This window comes from Daldinia childiae (assembly GCF_008694065.1).
Source record: "Daldinia childiae strain JS-1345 chromosome Unknown Scaffold3, whole genome shotgun sequence".
Lineage (NCBI taxonomy): Eukaryota > Fungi > Ascomycota > Sordariomycetes > Xylariales > Hypoxylaceae > Daldinia > Daldinia childiae.
This window is the reverse complement of record NW_022984644.1, coordinates 3,868,659-3,889,028: the sequence shown is the minus strand read 5'-3', so window position 1 is coordinate 3,889,028 and position 20,370 is coordinate 3,868,659. Positions and strand designations below refer to the sequence as shown.

Here is a 20,370-nt window from a genome sequence, read left to right as displayed (position 1 = left end):
AAGGGTCTTAGTAGGTTGGTAGGTTGGATGAATGGGCTGCGTGTAAGTGGATTTGGATTTGGCTCGAGGTGAAGTTGGGCCGGTACCTACGTACCGAAAATAGAGTAGCAAAGTGGGTATACTTAACGGGTGGGTCCCGAGTAGTCCGCCCCGCCATCTTTGTACCGCTGTGCAGCGCAACGCAGCGCGTACAGGCTCGGGCTTAGCACCACCACCAATTTCTCTTAGCGCAGAGTAATAAAACAGTACATTATACCGTAAAAAGGTAAACCAACTTACACGTTACGATCAGTTTAGATCAGCGTAGAACGGGCGGCTAAGCACAGTGCATTTATTATATTTTAACCTTATTTATCCCTTGTTAAAAAAAAAAGCCAAGAGCTCATCGTGGCTACAGAAAATAGGCCTATCAGATCTGACAGCCCGGGATCCCTCTGCGGACCGTAGATCCTCAACGATGAGTGGACAAAACTATTCTCTTTTTTTTTGCTCCTCTATATACATATTACCACCTCATATAGCATTATAGTTCAGTCGGTGCAACGTTCCACATTGAGATGTTCCCATTGCCCATTGCCCATTTGCGTAGATAACCTACCTTAGGTACCTAACTTAGGTAGGTATGGATAGAATGTGGGAATTCGTTTTTATGTTCTCGTAGTTTTCGTAGCCTAGTCAGTTGGATGCAAGGTCATATCAGAACAAACTAAGAACAAACTATTCCGAATCCCGACATTATGACTCATATCAGAAATAAACACATGTCCCATCGTGCATTAGTTCAACTTGTAGTCCTTCGATTGTGTGGAGCAAGATGCATCCCCGGGAACAATCTCTGCATGTACCTGCAAGACGTTAGAACGCGTCTGCAATCTATCATTCGACGCGTGGAGGGCGTCATGATCGTGAATGGACGTGGTTGTACGTCTACTGCTACATACGACCGTGTCTTTTACGTTGCTATGCGTTGCTATAGCGAACAATATCACAACACACAACCACTTGTTTCTTGCCCTGATACTCTTTACTTAGCTATAGAGCTCGGTTCTAAGATTCTACTTATTTCCACGACATCCTCGTGATGCATACACTTAGGCTTGCTGTCATTAGACAATTATACCAATAGAGGACATTCTCAATGCGATACGGCAAAAAGAGGCAGCGCGCATGAATTTCTGCTACCCAATATCACAACCGCGCACTCCGCCACAGGAACGTTGAAGATCCGAACTCCTCTTTTCTTCTTTAGCAATAGATAGTCGCAAGTAATACTACATGTATACCATGTAATAGATCTGATCATGTGTAATATTAGTATTCCCACTCCGCGCTTGCGCTTGATTGACGAGATAGACATCTTTTTACCGCTCGCTAATATTAAATTGCCGATAACCAAAAATAGTAGTAAAAGTAAAATGAAGCATTGACTGAAGAAGATTGATTAGCGATCTTATCTTCTTTTTTTTTTAGTGGGAGTGCGGGCGGCTATCGATGGTTGGGCGGCAATTAGAGATTATTGTGGAGTTTTATTTCAAAGGTGAACCGAAGTAGCATATGGTGACTATGGGAGCATGCATATTTTTGTCTCTCTTCAGTATAATAGGTACCTAAGTTGTGTAATAGTCGGGTGTGTGTATACCTGTGTACCTATATAAATCTGCAAACCTGTAAATCAAAACTTTAATGACCAGAGATAAGGCAAGGCGACAAGACCGCCGAATATGGTCCTATTGGTCTTAATATACTAGGGTTAAGTAGACTTAATAGGTTCTATTAATCAAATAAGACTACCAGTTATTAGATGAAGAAGCACTACATCAATTGAAACAGCAGCTTCAAGAAGTGTTCCAGAACTTTTGTGAAATCGTATAGAATGATTATTACTGCTTCAGCGGCTATAAGCACTGCCAAGTCACCATCGTGTAAGTCTTCATACGTATGATTATCCTCCTTCCTTATGCCTTTATGGTTTGCCTTAAGAGATAAGGTCTTTTTATTGATTATTTCATCTAATTCCTTGACGAGGATCTTCGACGTCCGAGCAAAGCCGTAAGCGCCAGGGCAATGGAATAAAGCGCGCCTAAACATCATCCGACATCGTCAGGCGTCAAGGTAAGGGTTAGGTACAAAGTTACACGAGTAAATTCTATTGCACAGCCCCTCCCCGCCCGGCGCGTAAAATGCCACTGCCACGGGCTGCCACAAAATAGTAAGAATGGAATAGGAAGTTACCTATCCCTTCCACCCCAAAGAAAAGTCCGGTCGCCCACGCCCAAAGCCACGGCCCCGCCCCCGCGACTCTCGGCTCCAAAAGAAGAATGGCGCGCAGTAAAACCTTCTCAATTCGCGGGTCACCAACGCGCTCGTGTTCATTGTAACTAAACTTATAGTTACAACCAATCGGCTCACGACATGTTGTTACCCCACGAGAAGTACCTTCTCAACCGCGTCGAAGATGGTCTATTGGCTAGAATTTAAAGAAACCATACCAAACGGCAGACTAGAAGAACAAACCCAGAAAAAAAATGTTTCGTTTCAAGTCTTTTCCCTTTCAGGCTTTTGTTTCAGATCTACACTACCGGGACCATTCTCGTTCGCTCATAGCTCCCCTCCTAGGTGTTGTTCACCGTCTAGTTTATCTGTATATGCACGTCTGAGTGAGTGAGTCATCTTTCCTAGCTCTCACATGCAGATGCATCCATATGTCTGTCTAAATTTCTGCACGATAATCATGATCGTTGTATGATTATGACTCTACATGCTTGGCTGGATATGTTAGGTATCGATATATTGAGAAAATGCTGATCTAGTAAAATCCATGATGCTTGCGGGACGACGATCCGTCTCTGATCCCCAAGGTAAGTGAAAAATCAAGTGGCTGGGAATGACCTGTCTTCGCGACCTTTACATAAGATGTGCTTGTCTTAGATCTTGAGTCTAGCTTATTCAAGTTGTGATTTTACCGACCCTTTGGTACTTGTTAGACATTCGGAAACGTTAATAAGGCCACGAGAAATCCTGCTTTTTGATCAATTGGTTTATTCGGCACAAGATGTAGGGATATAGTAAATATGGTATAGGTGGAAGTCCCCGAGACCACCGTTCCTTACATCTACGATTATATTAGCATGTAGAATACAACAATGCTAAACTTTGTTTCGTTTCCGTGGTCGTTATTCTGCGGCCCGTCTCTAGATTTTTCTGCTTCTCTTGGCCTGCGTCTTAGACATGTATAAGGGAGGGGAGGTGCGCGCTGTCTGGCCATCGACTCGGCCCAGGCGAAGCGCTCATCGATGATCCGGTCCGTTTCAAGTAGCACGGCCACCTCCAAGTAGCTCAAATCAAGTTTTAAATCGTCGTAAGCTGTATATAATATGACAATAGACTGCCTCCCTTTTTCTTGTACTCTCGGTCTACTCTGCCGAGTACGATTGATATACCGATATTAGGGTTGGCTTGAAGTATGAGAACGGGTACATGAGAATCCGAATGGCACACGGGCATGGCCAATGTGGCTATGATAGTTGCATTAAGTTCTTGCTTGCTATTCAACGGCCACCCATCTAAGAGGACCCGGATTAACACCTCAGATCGTTGCCAAATACCTAGTCTAATCTATCCACGAACGCCTCGCTCATTGTACTAGATTCGCTGCCTCCGACATCATCGTCAACGCCATTTTCCATTACCGCGGTATCATTGGGATCAATTCCTGACTCATGAGCTTCATTGTTAAAAGCCGATCCTAAATCTTGCAGTTTCCGCTGCGCTCTACGAATACCCTGTAGTCGCTCACGCTCCAAGATGAGCATACCTCTAGCGAACTCCTTTATGGCTCTACGGCCCATACGCTCATGCATATCCTCCCATCCCGCTAGTTCACTTGCTACTGTCTGTTGTGTGTATCGAAGCTCCTTGCTTAGGACGTCTACCTCTGTCTGAGCACGCCTTGCTTTTTCTTCCCTTTCCTCATTGAGACGCTGGCGGGTTTCATCAAGTAGCCCGAGTGGCCATCTTGTTGAGCGCGAAACGGAACTATAGTTACGTTCTATCGCCTTACGAGAAGATACTATTTGGGTTACAAGCTGTAATGGCCGGGATAATGACGATAGCATGGCTTGTATAGTAGATTGAAGAGCTGAAAAGGAACTGTGAAATGGATATGACGGATTAGATTGCGGGGGAACAAGCGCTCGAACATAAGCGTCAAACGCAGAGATGTGCGTTTGAGGTAGAAATGCAAGATTATTAACGTCTCGTGAAACTAAACTCGCTGCATCATAGAAATCTGTAAACATATTAGTACTAGGTAATAAATACGAAAGTGTTATTAATACCATTTGTGACGACGCCGATAGCATTGGTCCTTCGCGCAACACTCTTAGTCGAATAATTAACACTGCGGACCATATCTCGGGCGTGTTCCACAAATTGTTCTACTTCGCGAATATCTTCTAGAGGTTCCAACTCATCTCGCACTTTTTCGGCTCTCGTCTCAGCTTTTAGTCTGCTGCGTTGTTCCATCATGTCGGCTTGTAAATCGGGCACTAAAAAGAATTCCCACAACATCTCATGTGTCGCAAAGGTAGGATGAGCTAAAAGTATCTTAAGAAACGAATCAGTTCGTATTTGTATGTCCTTCAGGACGGCCCTCGAAGGCTTCGAAGGAATCTGGAATGGTGACCGTTGGCTTGTGACTTTCGGGATCCACGACGCTGGATTCTCGATAGATAGCAAGTGGGCTAGACGCTCAAAATCTGTAAAAGAGCGACGGCATGTAGTGACCGTGTAACTATCGTCATCTGCAGGAGCTCCCGACTTGAGAACTAGCCGAATAGTAGCGTCTTCCACGAAGAAGGATCTAACAACGCCAGTGATACGTCCGTCATCAGCAGGCGGCATGGTAAAGAGTGTGAGGTCGTCGATTCTATTCCGAACGTCGTCATCCTTCGCCAGTTCTACCGCAGTAAGCCCACGTAGCTCCTTCGCGGCTACGTCCACCCTTGGATCCGAGTACATCACCCTTACCATCTCAAAGCGACCGTATTTACTAGCTACCATTAGCGCAGTGAATTTCCTATCGTTTGTAGCGTTGACATCGATGTCGCACTGCATAAGGATTTTCACTGCTAGTTGGTGGTCATTGATGATATGCAAGAGAGTATTCCCTTTTGAATCAACATGCTCGTCTATGTGGAGTGGTTGGCCATCGCCCTGTGCACCGGTCGCTGCTTCGAGACCGGCCTCGACCATATCATGGTAATTTTGGTGGTCGTACGACCGACAGAGCGCGAACAATGGTGTTTGGCCATTTCTATCCTTTTGTCGCCAAGGGAGTAACTTACCAATGCGGCCGATTAGAGATGGTGCGTGGAATAGGTAGTGTGCGACGCTGCGACCCCGAGTGTCTTGCAGGGATAAGTAATTCCGAATCTGCGGCTCAGAAGCTGATGCTATCACAAAGTCTAGGATAACATCAATTAACTCGGTGTGGCCCAGCTGAACAGCAGCGCTTAGAAGATTGGTGCCTTCGTTATTAGAGTCGTCCAAAAGGGTGCTGGGTGGGAAATAATCTTCGAGTGAGAGCAGGTATCTGAGTACCTCTGGCTGACCATTTTGGACCGCCATCATTAGAATAGATTCCCCAAGAGAATCTTCAGTTTGACAGAGCCGTTCAATTGACGTATCGCCTTCAAGGCCACTTCCTAGAGTAATAATACTACCTGCCCTAGAATGATACGAAAACTCTGAGCCGCTTGACATGCTCCTAGTGTCCATGGCAACTCTCTTGATTTTCTTCATGGGGGGCATTGGAGAATCTTCTAGGGTCTGGTTCTGAAATGGAAATACATGGCTCAGCCCCGACCCACGGGAATATGAGTCGGATGGTGTAAATGCTGTTGAAGATCTCCTGGAGGAGCCATTAACCATACTCCAGCTGATTGATGGCGAACGACTCGAAACTGGAGACGCTGAGGGTTCTTCTTCGTCAGCATCGAAACTGATAGCATCTGGATCTGGATCCATCATCTTTTTGAGCTCATTCATATCGCCTTTCGCGGCTGCGTCCCAGAGACCTTTGTTCCGGCGACTCGCTCTTCGTAGGCTACTCGAGTCCGTGGAGAGGTATGAGAGTACTCCTTCGAATGTACTAATGGCATAACCTAACTCGCCACTATCTACATCATCAATGAAGACGAAGTGTTTTATATAAAGTAACCTGGCCTGAAGGTATTTTACACCGGCCCGGATCACAACGAAGAGGAGCAGTGACACTAGAGTATCAGCGTTGACAGTGAGAGTGGACTTTTCTGTCGTACTAGATCCGGCGTTTGGTTTGGATTGTTCGGTCAATTGTGCTGCGGCTTTCATTGTCGACAACAAGATTTCCATCATCTCCTGTGGACACATCGCTGAGGACATCCTGCGAAATTCTTCGACGGCGTGGCTGAGTCTAACCGTAAGCCCATGTTTCGCTCTAGGACCACCTTCAATAAAGATTCCCAGCTGCGAAATATCGATAAATTCCATTTGTCGAATTTTTGCTTCAAGCTCGAGGTCCTCTGGTCGTCGCATCGCAGCAAGTCGAGGCCATATAAGATTATGAACATTCTCAGCCACGTACCGTTCTATTAGCCGTTCAACCACTGGGCCAGTAAGATCGGTTGTCGCCCCAAGCATAGAAAGCTGCTGCTTGTCAACACTTTGAAATAGATCGATAGCACTCGTGACTGCCGTCTCAAGTGAAGCTCTCATAACATCCTCATCATCTTCGGTGTAGAAACTCTCAGTTGTTCGGGTACTTTCGTCGTCTTCTACGCTAGTTCTTCGTACAGATAAGCTATTTGAGCGCACCTTCTTCATAGCTGTCGCTATAGGTCCGTCTGGGATAGGATCAGGAATGTGTGTTGCAGACGGCGGAGGGGGCAGCGGTCTCTCGAAAATTGTCGTAAATTCTCGGAATAACTTTTCTAACCCAGGATGCATCTGCCTTGCAATCATTGGGAAATGGTTGAGAAGATCATGAAAACTCTTTATATCCTTCTTCCGCGGGGTACTCGGTTCGCCACTTTCAACAGCAGCAGCTCGCTTGGTCTCTGCGAGTTTAGCTTTTGCCATGCCTTCTATGAAAATAGCACGCGGCACCTCCTTATCTACCCAGATGCCGACCAAAGGTCGCGAGATATAATATATTAACCATTGCCGCGGCTCGATGCTGTCGGCATACCAGAGAGTGTCGTTTAGTAATTGTGCTTGGGAAAGTGTTTTGAACCCTGTCAAATTGACAATTAGATAGATGATTAGGAAGAGCCAGAGTGTCGCTATCTCAAGTTTCACTTACCCTTGTTGCTATAAATAAAAGCATCTTTAACGACAACGCTACGCCCATTCAAGGTTGAGTATTGTCTGGCCTTGCCCCTCTGCTCGCGCAAGTTTCCGACGGAGTCCTTCCCTCCCGCAGCGGTGGCCGGACTGGGAATGCGAAGTACATGGCTTCCCAGAAAATCTTCAGACCCAACAATGTCTGACAGAGATAGGCCGCTTTCGGTTTCGCGGGAGGTAAGGAAGAATTCGGTTGTCGGGACTAGGAGAATGTGGTGATGAACGGGAGTGCACTGGGTGACAATAGGACTGCCGGGCTTGAAGAAGGCGGCTAGGAAGGGATTCAGGGGTTGCATTCAAGCAATCGTCTCGTCCACCGGAATCTCTCAATCATATCTTCTTCCCAGCTTCGCGCCAGGAGTTAAGTAAGTACCTGATAAATTAGTTGGTGTGAAATATGAGGGGCTGCGAAGTTGATTCTAGTCTAGCGCAAGGGGCTTTTAACTTATGAAGCGGGCAAGAGACTCGAAATTATATCTATGATGCTGAAGGTAAAATCGACTCCGGTTCGAACTGGCGCGTTATAATTTCAGAAAAAAAAAAGATTTATAAAGGTAAGATAGTCCATAGAGATTGATGTTGCGCAATAAGGGATGACGACAAGCGCAAGGTAGGCTGGTAAGCTTCATATGATCCCTGGCACAAGCAGACAAGGTCGTTGCGACTTGATATACAAGACATAACAGGCCTGGGCTGGGAGGTACCGTACCTACCGTACCTACCTAAGGCAAGATCACCGCCTATCTTGTCATTTTAGGTAGGTAGATTTAAGTTTTACCGACCTTTAGCCGCTTATTTCACTTGGTATCTAATCATAGTTGGTGTCACCTACTGTCACCTATTTACAGCTGGCATAAAGCAAAGCTTCCATAACCCATTTTCATAGCCGCATGCATCAAGGTATTCTACATATTGACATAATCCATTGTTCCTTTCTATTTAGCACCTAGGTTAGGTACCTAAGGTATAAGGTCATTTTGTTACACCTAGTAACAGAAAAGTAGGTCTCACTACTTCGCTCTCTCTTGTAGGAAACCATTTTAATTCTTCTTCCGTTGGACACCATTCTATAAAATCCGTGAGCTGAAGATGATTTCTCAGCATGATATTAATATAGGTTCCGATCGTTCTATGCTGCTTCTGAATCCCTGGCGCCAACCAATTAGTCGTTCTCAATCCTTCTTTCTGATAGTCATCTAATGGCCATGACCTGCTACCTATCTCTTCATCCACTATAAATCTAGGTCTTGACGGTGTTGTATATATCAGATGCTCAATAGAATATACTAAGCGTCCTGATGACTTCAGTCCGATGCCTATCTCTTTAATCAAACCAGCAATGTTCACGATATAGTGAAAAGCCAGCGAGCTAAAGACGATATCGTATTGACCTTCCGCCAATTTTAGTTCTTCCAAATTGGCCCTTTCATATTGGATCTTGTCGTCGCTAGTCATTTCTCGAGCTCTTTCAAGCATCTTCTCGGAGATATCAATCGCGCGAACAAATTCTGCGCCGTTCTCTCTCGCGAACCGAGAGAACCAACCAAACCCACAGCCTAGGTCAGCACGGTGAGACCATTAAGATTTGGAAGCATTGATTTTAGTTGCGGCCATTCCGGTGCACCTTGAAGCCCCTTAACTTGGCGGTCTAACTTGATATAGTTCTCGAAGAAATCTTGTCGGTCGTAAACGTTTTGAGGCATTTTAACCAGTATCTGTCATTTGCCTTGATTGTATTTATTTGGTTCGATCTTACTCCTCTTTGACGTGTGGCGCGTTAATATCGCGCTGTGTGTAAGCATCCCACACGTGTAAACATTAACCAAGCATTGTGAAGGGCGTAGCTAATGGTATCCTATATAAGCATTAACAACCAGCTTAGAATGTTCTTTAATTGATGACTTGGTTAAATATCGTGAGACAGGTGGTGTATATATGGCCTGCAATTCGCAGCTCCGCCAAACTCCCCGCGATGCAAGTTTGAGTCATCACCCATAACCAAATGCATACTCCAAATTCTTGCATAGTAGTCTAGTCTTTTCTTTTAGGAGCTCACTGTATTTGGTCGGTTTAAGCAGCCTATAATCTGTAGCCAATACTCATCTAAGCTCTCCTTTTCCTAAATAAGCCACCAAACCAGCACATTATACCCACCCACTTCTTACTCCTAGGTCCTAACCCTTCAACCATATCGTCTTCCACCGCCCTCTCTCGGATCCCTTCTCCTTCTCCTTCACCAATTCTTTCAACATCAAATCCATATTTATTCGCTTCGGCTATTACATCAGCTATAACATGCGTATAGCTTGTCGGCCGAATCTTCTCGCCCGTATTAGCGTCCACGAACCCGGCTTGGCTAATCGCACCCATTTGTTCGTGCATATTGGTTAGTAGGAGTACACCCCCCGGCTTCAAGATTTGCGAGACCTGAGAGAAGAATTTTGGCAAAGGTATGTGCTCAATAACCAGGGTAGATATCACTCCGTCTGCTTGCTGTGCGACAACTGGGGGAGATGACGCAGTTAGCATATCGAACACTTCGAGATGCAGCTTCGGGCCCGTCCGCGATAGGCTATTAATTGATATATCAACAGCATCACCCTCCTTCTGTAATCGTGATCTTGCGACATCAAGCATGCCTCTGCTAGAGTCTAGTGCGATAACCTCTGCAACGTTAGGGGCATCGAGAAGCAACATAGTGTTTCGGCCCGTGCCACAGCCAAGATCGACAACACGCCATGGTCTGGGGGATATGATAGATAGCAGGAACTTTGGGAACAGCATCTTAAGCTCTATAGTATCTAGCGCCTGTAAGAAATTGCCATCTGTGTCGTAAACTATCGCCCATCGGTCGTAAGCTTCATTTGTGGGTAGGTAGCGGACAGACTGAGAAGGTAGATTATGAGTAAATGGCATTATTGCTATGGAAAGTTTTGGTAGTAAATAAGCGGATATATAGGTAAGCTTCGAGATTATACACAAGAAAGTTTCAAGGGTTTATTAGATTTATAGATTCTACTAATTCGTAGCTCATTCACCGATGAGTCATTGGCTTTCTTAATCAAGGGGTACACACATTTACTTATTCATAAAAGTAATAAAAGTTACTTCCTTAATAAATAGCAATCAACTCGGGCTAAGTAGTATTATATAGAATGCCTAGTATAGGAATTTATCATAATATCATTAACAGCTGCGAGCCAGCTGGTCTATATATGCCTTCTCTTTCCTGGGCCATATCGTTAGGATAGATACCAATATAGGTAACTATTAATTAAATGCCTAGGTATCTACCTTGGGTAGGTATGTAACTCGTATACGCCAGTTGCCCCCGCCCCCCTTTTTCTTTTCTCTTTTTTGGTAAAATCTTATTGGGGTTCCCTAAGTTGTTTTCATCGCTCTAAATAACCTCCATACGGGTGTGTATTTAGTGTTATACTATAATCTGCATGACATTTCCTATCGATTATATAATCATGTAAAAAAAAAAAAAAGACTAACCACTATTATTTGCTCTCCCAATAAAAGGTCAATTCAATGGGCATCAACGCATCATACTTACAGTTACAGTTGCATACCATATTTTATCACTGACCATAAGTTCCATCCTTCTCGAATAACTATGGCGAGTAACGGTGCGCTAGTATGGATTGACTGCGAGGTAATAAGTTCTATACGTTTCTCGGTACACAAATTTATGATGATGAATCTAATATATTAAGGGCTAGATGACGGGTCTTAACCCTGATTGTGAGGAAATCATCGAGATCTTCTGTATTATCACGTCGGGTACGCTAGATGTCTTAGATGATAATGGTTGGGGAACTGTCATCCACCAGTCACAGGAGAGAATGGACAAGATGGACGAATGGTGTACCCGGACGCATGGGAATAGCGGCTTGACAGCTGCCGTGGTGTCTTCCAAGGTGACCCCTGAACAAGCAGCAGATGAATTGCTAGCATACATCAAGAAATATGTTCCGGAGAGAGGCGCAGTGCTAGCCGGCAACAGTGTACACGCAGACCGAGCATTCCTTCGAAAAGAACCGTACAAGAAAGTAGTCAGTTACCTACATCACCGAATCCTGGACGTCAGCACTCTAAAGGAGGCCGCGCGGCGATGGTGTCCCAGAAGCGTCATAAAGAATGCACCGGTCAAGCAAGGGCTGCACCAAGCGAAAGAGGATATCCTTGAGAGCATTGCTGAGGCTCAATATTACAAGGAGGTGATTTTTGACCACGCCGTTGAACACGCTGATAAAGCGAACGACAAGACAAGTCAAGGGTAGACTAGATTGGGTAGTTTAATAATGAGCGTATAACCCAAATCCCTTGAAATATTTTGATATTGTATCCAGTAGAATAGATGATATAATATTGAAATACCTCCAATTTTCATCCTGGCGTTCACGATAGCGTCTATCGCGGTATCGGAAAAGGCGGGATGCGGTCCATCATTAATGTAGATTCGACAATTCATATATGAAAAGACAGTATTGGGCAGAAATTCCCATGTGGCAAATTGTTTGGTTATCATCTTACTCAGCTACCTAAGATGTTTTTCATGGCAACGCAAAGTGACAGAGTTGATTAATTACATGTTGATTTGTTGATAGGGGGGTTAATGCACGATGTGGATCCTCATCAGCGCACTATGCCGCCGTTAGCACCTTTCTATTTATTTCTATAAGATGTTAAGCAAGTACTAGGTATGTAGAATATGAGGTCGGCCGTTTCCTTGGTGTTTATACTCCACCACACTTAATGAGATCACCTTACACTATTGGATCGTTTTATTCGTCGCAACCTTAAAGCAGTGATGTGTTGTGTAACTTTGTAACTTGTATGTACTATGTACTATGGTAATAGGGACGGGACTAAGGAGGGTAGCTTGTACGCTACCCCACTAACAACTTCGTCATATGTTTTTTTTATTGATATCCCCTCATCCCCTGAACAAGTTTCCATTTCATAACTTCACGAGTCTTTCCAAGCTCCCGTACGCAAGTGAACTGCTTGATTTTTATTCTGCACTTTTTTATAATCTCAATCCGAGATAGATATCATCATGAGCGTCAAAACTGTTGAGTTCAAGCCCTTTACTGATCAGAAACCTGGAACGTGCGTAAATAGCTCCATTCAAAGCTACCCCGCTGTCGCTATCATTAACATTACTAACACCCCTTTAGCTCAGGTCTTCGAAAAAAGGTCAAGGTTTTCCAAAAACCTCACTATAGCGAGTCCTTTATCGCTAGCATCCTCCTCTCTATCCCCGAAGGCGTCGAGGGTGAGTATCTTCAATATATACTAGACACATACAGCAACGCTTGCTGAAATTCAACATCTTAGGTTCATTCCTGGTTATCGGAGGTGATGGCAGATTCTGGAATCCCGAGGTTATCCAGCTAATTGCGAAGATCGGCGCCGGATACGGGGTTAAGAAGTTATTAATCGGCCAGAACGGCATTTTGTCTACTCCAGCTGCTAGTCATGTTATTCGAAAGCGAAAGGCTACGGGAGGCATTCTCTTGACTGCCAGTCACAACCCCGGTGGTAAGTCCATTATGTTCAATTACAATTACATCCCTAATCTGTGGCTTTCATAGGTCCCGACCAAGACTTCGGCATCAAGTACAACCTGTCCAATGGCGGTCCTGCCCCGGAAAGTGTAACGAACAAGATTTTCGAAGCCTCAAAAACCCTCACTTCCTACAAGGTTGCCGATATCCCCGACGTAGATATAACTACAATTGGGACTAAGACCTACGGTAGCCTAGAAATCGAAATCATCGACAGCACAGCAGACTATGTCCAGATGCTCAAGGACATCTTTGACTTCCCCCTAATCAAAAAGTTCTTCACCGAAAATCCCGACTTTAAGGTTCTCTTTGATGGTCTACACGGAGTTACAGGACCATATGGAAAAGCAATCTTTGAGCAGGAGTTAGGACTCTCCGACTCTACCCAAAACTGTGTTCCCAAACCTGATTTCAACGGTGGACACCCAGACCCCAACCTCACCTATGCTCATTCTCTAGTGGAAGTTGTCGATAAGAACTCTATCCCCTTCGGCGCAGCATCTGACGGTGATGGTGACCGAAACATGATCTATGGTGCCGGAGCGTTCGTATCGCCCGGTGATAGTCTGGCAATCATAGCCCACCATGCACAACTCATCCCCTACTTTAAGAAACAAGGTGTGTATGGACTAGCCCGCAGTATGCCAACGTCCGGGGCTGTCGATCTTGTTGCCAAAGCCCAAGGTCTAAACTCCTACGAGGTACCCACAGGTTGGAAATTCTTCTGTGCCCTTTTTGACGCAAAGAAGTTAAGCATCTGTGGCGAGGAGAGCTTTGGTACAGGTAGCAACCATGTTCGTGAGAAGGATGGACTATGGGCTGTCGTAGCATGGCTTAACATTATTGCCGGTTTAGGGGAGGCCCACCCCGAGACTAAGCCAAGCATCAAACAGATTCAGCAGGACTTCTGGAAGACATATGGCCGGGTGTTCTTTACCCGTTACGACTACGAGAACGTTGATTCTGACGGCGCAAACAAGGTTGTCAAAACACTACAAGACCTTGTCGCCGATCCTAACTTTAAGGGAAGCAAGATAGGAGGTACGTAACCACTAACCCACTGGGTGGCTATAAGCTAAGCTATTATACTAACATACGTTTAACAGAACGCACGGTAACTGACGCTGGTAACTTCTCCTATACTGACCTGGACGGTTCCGTCGCTTCAAACCAGGGTCTTTACGCCCGCTTCGATAGCGGCAGTCGGATTGTTGTGAGACTTTCAGGGACTGGATCATCCGGTGCGACCATCCGTCTATATATCGAGAAGTATAGCAACGACGCCTCAACTTATAGTCAAGACGCCCAGGACTTCCTCAAGGATGAAATCAAATTTGCCACAGATCTGTTGAAATTCAAGGAGTACGTGGGACGTGACGAGCCGGATGTGAAGACATAGACGAGACTACGGGCCAGCGAGGTTGAAAACTTGGGAGCAGGGAGTAAAATCGATTATAGGGGTAGTTATTGGAACTTATTTGCTAAAAAAAGAAATCACGTAGTTACCACTAGTATATGTTGAAGGAAATACGAACTTTTCAGAACAAGCTACTGGGTAATATAGCCGGGGAAATCACTCCAGTTTGATATAATGCGTTAGGAATTCGCTCAATCAGTAGGTGTACGGATGTCCTTTTCAAAAGTTTTTACCATATATAAGGAGACTATCCAACAAGCATATCTTATTTTACTTTAAAGGTTGAATGGAATAGTTCTTCAAAATAAACCATAAAATTTTATAAGGAGAAATTTTATAAAGACAAGAGGAGGGAGAATAAATATAGGTCTTTTTTAATGTCAATATTACTTTCAGCTGTAAAACATAGTATTAAACATAAGGGATAACGACATACACATCTTTGAATCATCTGACAGATGTAGCCAAATATCAGACAGCTGCCGACAATGTTGACTCCGGTTCCCTATGGCAGAAATTTTCGAAACGGACCTCCGTACTAACCGCCGAACCCGAAGTGGGGCCGACATTTAAGGCCGGCAGATGCCCTCCGGCCGAAAAAGCCCCACGTCCTTGCAAGCGGGATACCGGACGGCTTAAAGCAACCCTCCGACGTCTTATTAGCGGCCCGAATATGAACTTGTCCGGAAAGCCTAACGGAAACGGCTAAAATATTATCAATTGTGCATTTTGTCATAGAGCAAGGGGCGCCAGTGCGTTCATCTTGCTTAGCAGTCAGCTGTGCGTCTATATAAGGGATAAGCTCAAGCTCGTTGTACTTGTTCTTTCATTCTTTAACATAGCAAACCATGTTCCCACTAGATCTGGACATCATACATGATTAACCACACACAATACGTGATACTTTTTAAAACTAACTTTTCGAAATATTGGGAAACAAAGTATGGAAGGTATTTAGGTAGCTATTAATCTTTAAATACCTAGGTACCTAAGTAACTTTACGCACCACATGTCCTTAAGAAAATTTGCAAGAACTGGTCCATCTCCATCACCTCGGCAATAAATATATTAACTAATTGACTAACTAATGGGTAGGTACCTAGGTATATATGTATATTGCTCTTTTCTATTTTAAGAATGTACCTATTGGAGTCACTCTTCCTTTCGAAAGTAATTTAGTTTGTTATGACAGTGTCCCAGTCAGGTCTAGTAGAAACCCCCTAAGGGCATAAATAATACAAGTGATCCCCAGAAGTACCTGAATATTGATGATATCAAAGTAATAAAGTAGAGAGAAAGTGAGAATATCATGGCATTTTCCGCGGAGTCGGGAACTCCATATACGGGATAATATCCAAATCAACAATTGATCATTAGTAGCCTCATTTTTTTTTACAGGTGGCCGATAGGAATATAGATAATAAATTCCATTAATTCTGAGCTATTTCATCATTAGTTTAGTCAAAGGATACCACCAGAATTGGATGAGATGTATGTATTTATGCTGGTGTCGGGTTATCTGGTCATGTAGTAATTTAATCTGAGAGAAACGAAGGAAGAAAAGCCAACCTTGATATTATGTACAGTTTTAGATAGTACTTTCCGTTGCTTTTAAATGCTCCTTAATGACTGTAGAAGATTTACATTGTACTTAGAGGTACCTACATATGACTTTCCACCTTCTACTTCTTGATATCTTCTAGGTACCCAAACTATCAAGTACTTTCGTTACCTTAACTACCGCACCTACTTCCTCTGCCACCTGTGATCCCTTTTTCTGCCAATACAAACCGCTGAAATACAACTGACTGATTCTCGGAGGAAGGCAACAAGGTAGGCGGTGAAAACAAATGTGGTGGGACTTGCTAGAATTGCAATATTCCCCCTACTCCTTTCATTTTATCTACTTCCTTTCAACCAAACACTGTGCAACTGCCACCTTCGAAGCTGTCCTAGAGAGGCCTACCTTCCCCTAATTTCTCATTACCATACAAATAGGTGACATCCTGCCTCTCTTACTACATCAGTAGGTAAAAGCGCCTGTGAATGCCTTCTCAGAATTTCGCAAATACTGATTTTGGTCCTCAGGCAGTTCAATTTCTCAGAGTGAACATTACTCTCTATCCTTCCCAAACCATCCTTCTTTACTTTCCACCTCTTCATCGTCATCAACATTTCAACCTTGCACTCTAGGATAACTTCTCTGTCCTAAGGGCTAGTCAGTGCCTCGGCATTGTTGCTACGCACTACTCTTTTTACCCTATTGATATTTTTCCTTCCCTATTACTGCTAAGTGCGTCTTGGATGCGTATTTCGTCAACTGGATTCTTTTATACACTTGATCACGAGTCGGATAACACCAAGTTCGCGTTTGAGCATTACCTGTATCTACCAACCGCTCTTGAATAATTCCATCTCCCAAGGGGACGTTGGTTATTTATAATAGACAATCATTCCCGGACTTACAAGGACGAAATCGCAACCAAGATGTCTTCGGTATCGAAGGTCCACAATACCGACGCGATGGAAGACAAAAGCATATCAAGAGAACTCGAGCCGAGCGAGCTCAGAATTATTCGAACACTTCTCCGGATTACCGACAAGATACCCATTCTGGAAAAATTCCGCAGGTCGGTTGGTAAGTCTCCCAAGCATGAAATGTTGCTTTTGTCTTATTCCAGAGGTCAATGTAACTCTCGTTTACCTAATTACTGCTACTTTCATTATTAGCTTTTGTTATATTATCTAACATGGTATTAATTTGACTATAGAGGGCAAGGACAAAGTCCCCATCAATCGTGAAGACAGCTCCAACATACGGCTGTCGAAGTTTCGGAAAACCCCGGGAAAGATGTCCCGCTTGGAGACATTCCACATGTTCCCGAAACTCCCGCGGGAGTTGAGAGGTATGATCTGGCGTTACGCCGCGTGGGCGCAGGACCGATTCGTGGTATGTTCTGGAATTTATCTCTTCTTTTTTACTTATCTTCAGTGACAATTAGTTTCCTGGCTTGTTTGGGAATCCCTGCTCCCAAGACATATTAAACCTCCTAATACTCACCATTCTATAACAGTAATTGCTGACTATTGTTGCTATAGGAAACGTATCGCCTACGCAGAATCAAGTCAGCTCCCTGCCCTGTCTTGTTCCTTACTTGTAAGGAGGCTAAATTCTGGACGACCGATCTGTACAAGAGAGTCAAGAACGGGGACCTTATTTATGGAAGGATCATGCCGGCTTTTCGTATTGCAAGGGGACCAGTTATTTCGTTTGAAAACGATATCATGATGATCGGTGACTGGCACCTCTGGAATTCATCCTCGACCCCTTTCCCAAAAGAGGTGGCCATCCTTCAAGCAGAAGGGAAATCCCTTCGACCGATCCATAAACGCATCAAGGCTCGGAGCAAACGGGGCTTCCACCGAGTCGCAGTGCAGCGTCCGCACCACGTGCATCCCGAATTGATATTTTACAAGAATGCACGTAAACATTTAACTACATTCCAAATGTACGGCGGACACAATAACTGGGGTTGGACTTGGGCAAACGACATCGAAGAGGTATGGGCTATCGATGAAGTCCATAACTATATCGATGCTAGCTTCAAAGCACACGTCGCTCGTGTTTCCCCAACAGTCCCCGGCGATGACTGTTCCTGTTCCCTCTGCGAGCGGGCTGATGCTGCGACTGCGAAATGGATTCCTATTCCATATCACAAGCCTAGCGCTTGTGATATTGAGGAGCATGAGAGAATCTTTGAAACGATTGGCGCCTTCGATAATTGGGTAGCTAGTATGTGACATATAAACCAAATCCCAAAGTTTCTTATTGGAGATTACTAACATTTATTATAGTAGTAGCACAGGGGCTCGATAATTTGAACCTATGACCGGATCCAAGTTCCTTTAGAGGTAGCCACAATAGCAGACGAGTTAGATATATTCGTACTCATCGCACATTTATTGTCCTCGGATCTCATAGCTGCAGTCTTGCAGCTCTTCATCTGCAGTTTCTCGTTAAGAGTCACTCATTTACGACTCTAGCACGAGTTTTTCGTGGTTTCTTTTTCTACAATTTTTCATTCATACTTTCTCGGCAATGATTCTAGCACGTCTTGATTTCCGAAAAAAAAAAAAAAAAAAAAAAAAAAGACGACCCCAATTTTCCGGCACGGTTCTTCGTTCACTCTTTTCTATTGGAAGCTCCTATATGCAGTTTCTCACTCAGCCGCGGTTCATATTGAGGCCCGCTTACGCCCACGTTTTACGTTAATGGCCTACTTTACACCCATCACCTTCCTTGCAGCTTTTATATGCGATTCATCGTTTGCGACTCAGCATTCTATTCACCTCATCAACGGGCCAAATGTCTGGTTTGCCCTCTGACTTTGATCATTAACACCGATCCATGGACACTATTCAGGTACAACTCTACATATGCGCCCACAGTTATGACACTCAACTCCCATCCACACCTAGGATTTCTCGCCAATGGATTTTAGCCAACCTAAATTTCTTCAGGATGATTTACCTAGGAATTGGAAACACGCCTCTTTGTGACTTTTGTCTATGGCCTCATTTGCGGCATTTCAAAAGCCTCATTGGTGGTTTTATTTTCTGCCGTCTATTAGTAGACTCTTACGGCCTTGCCGATAAGTTCTCTTGACAACTACCTGCTCATCTTGAGCCATTAACAATGGCCTAGACACTCTAACTGAGCACCAGGTATACGATTGCATAATCGTCTTGTTATGGGACACGCCTATTCTTTATGGCCCCCCTTTTGCATGCCGCCGCCTTGGCTCTTTCTTTCATAGAAAGACTAATTTGCACCTTGTACACTAGTTACGGTTCTTAAACTTGAGACTGTAGTTGCTATATTTCTTATTGATTCACGAAGTTACTAAAAGGCTCGCCTTTCAACAGAAAAAAAAATTTCCCCTCCTCTCCTGTATGTAGGTCTCGATTCTAGCAAATAATAAGCATTGGCAAATTCCTAAAGTACCTAATGAATTGCATTAAAGGCAAAGCTGGTCGACCTTGATGATAAGATATTAATGCTAATTATACCGTGCCGTAAAGATCGTCAAATTGCACATCTAAAGTCTTTATTTGTATTTTCTGGATTTAGATGCTGCTAAAACAAACGATTTATTAAACACTTATTGTACACATCCGTGATAGGACGGATTGCTCTGAGCTGTTTGATTGGTTGTATCTAGGTTGGGGCTCTTGGAAATGGTAGCTGGGAATACGAAGTGGGGGATGCAGTATCTTATTCTAGACTCTCAAAAATCATCTACTAAGACTCGGTAGTTAAAGAGATGCCGCGTAACTGGTAGCATTAGTTAGAAAGCAAGGTAACACCGCATGAGTGAGAGACGTTGTGTATTACTAGGTCTAAAGCAAAATCTCTCATTTTCGGATCGTTATTCTGGAGTGATTCCACCGGGCCTTTTGGAAAAATGCTCCACCAACTTTTCATTGGCACATCTTAAGAACGTATGCAATCCGTAAGCACTTAAGTAAATGAGCAGCATATCATTACTTTTTACAACATATTGTGTTATCAGCCTTCTCAAAAATCCTAACTCTTCTACGTATGTACCTACGTCTGTATGGTTTGGTACCGTCATTTACATCTACGCTGACGAGAGCATGGCGTTCTTACTGGTTCATACTGGTTCAGCTGGTTGATCATTATGACGCGGGTGAAGAATACTAAGTACGTAAATGGCTAAATGGGAAACTCCCTAACATCTTTTCGTCCGGAGGTCTTTTCATCCGGAGGCCAAACAAAGGTTTTGCCAAGATGGGCCCAGCCTGTTGGTTCCCGAGCGTTGTGTGGCTTGGGAATCGGTTGTTACCGGGCTAGAATAAGTGATTGATGCTGCCCTAGGACTAAGAATAGATTACACTAACCTAGGAAGCTGGTATCGTTGATGTGCTGACCACCTTGTTCTAGTTGATAACCATCTTGTTCTACCTGTC

At 44.1% G+C, this 20,370-nt stretch overlaps 5 protein-coding genes across 6 annotated transcripts; 3 read left to right on the top strand and 2 right to left on the bottom strand.

Annotated features, from left to right (window-relative positions):
• Nucleotides 1–3,605: 3,605 nt before the first annotated feature.
• On the bottom strand, nucleotides 3,606–7,679 carry GL218_03772 (uncharacterized protein; the record flags this gene model as incomplete). 2 transcript variants are annotated; one of them, XM_033580349.1, is made up of 3 exons in its annotated part: nucleotides 3,606–4,288; nucleotides 4,338–7,274; nucleotides 7,343–7,679. In XM_033580349.1, 3 exons carry the CDS (start codon nucleotides 7,677–7,679, stop codon nucleotides 3,606–3,608), a joined length of 3,957 nt encoding a protein of 1,318 aa, XP_033436388.1. The 2 variants fall into 2 exon arrangements, with proteins under 2 accessions (XP_033436388.1, XP_033436389.1); XM_033580350.1 differs by having other exon boundaries at nucleotides 3,606–4,069.
• Nucleotides 7,680–9,486: 1,807 nt separating this feature from the next.
• GL218_03771 (putative methyltransferase AN0656) lies at nucleotides 9,487–10,299 on the bottom strand (the record flags this gene model as incomplete). The annotated part of the gene is made up of 1 exon (XM_033580348.1): nucleotides 9,487–10,299. One exon carries the CDS (start codon nucleotides 10,297–10,299, stop codon nucleotides 9,487–9,489), a length of 813 nt encoding a protein of 270 aa, XP_033436390.1.
• A 706-nt stretch (nucleotides 10,300–11,005) lies between these two features.
• GL218_03770 (Oligoribonuclease, mitochondrial) lies at nucleotides 11,006–11,672 on the top strand (the record flags this gene model as incomplete). The annotated part of the gene is made up of 2 exons (XM_033580347.1): nucleotides 11,006–11,044; nucleotides 11,112–11,672. The coding sequence occupies 2 exons, from the start codon at nucleotides 11,006–11,008 to the stop codon at nucleotides 11,670–11,672; spliced, it is 600 nt and encodes a 199-aa protein (XP_033436391.1).
• Nucleotides 11,673–12,451: 779 nt separating this feature from the next.
• On the top strand, nucleotides 12,452–14,361 carry GL218_03769 (Phosphoglucomutase; the record flags this gene model as incomplete). The annotated part of the gene is made up of 5 exons (XM_033580346.1): nucleotides 12,452–12,504; nucleotides 12,573–12,670; nucleotides 12,733–12,936; nucleotides 12,990–14,003; nucleotides 14,069–14,361. 5 exons carry the CDS (start codon nucleotides 12,452–12,454, stop codon nucleotides 14,359–14,361), a joined length of 1,662 nt encoding a protein of 553 aa, XP_033437190.1.
• Nucleotides 14,362–16,902: 2,541 nt separating this feature from the next.
• Nucleotides 16,903–18,180, top strand: GL218_03768 (uncharacterized protein; the record flags this gene model as incomplete). Its single annotated transcript, XM_033580345.1, has 3 exons — nucleotides 16,903–17,017; nucleotides 17,151–17,329; nucleotides 17,479–18,180. 3 exons carry the CDS (start codon nucleotides 16,903–16,905, stop codon nucleotides 18,178–18,180), a joined length of 996 nt encoding a protein of 331 aa, XP_033437189.1.
• Nucleotides 18,181–20,370: the final 2,190 nt, after the last annotated feature.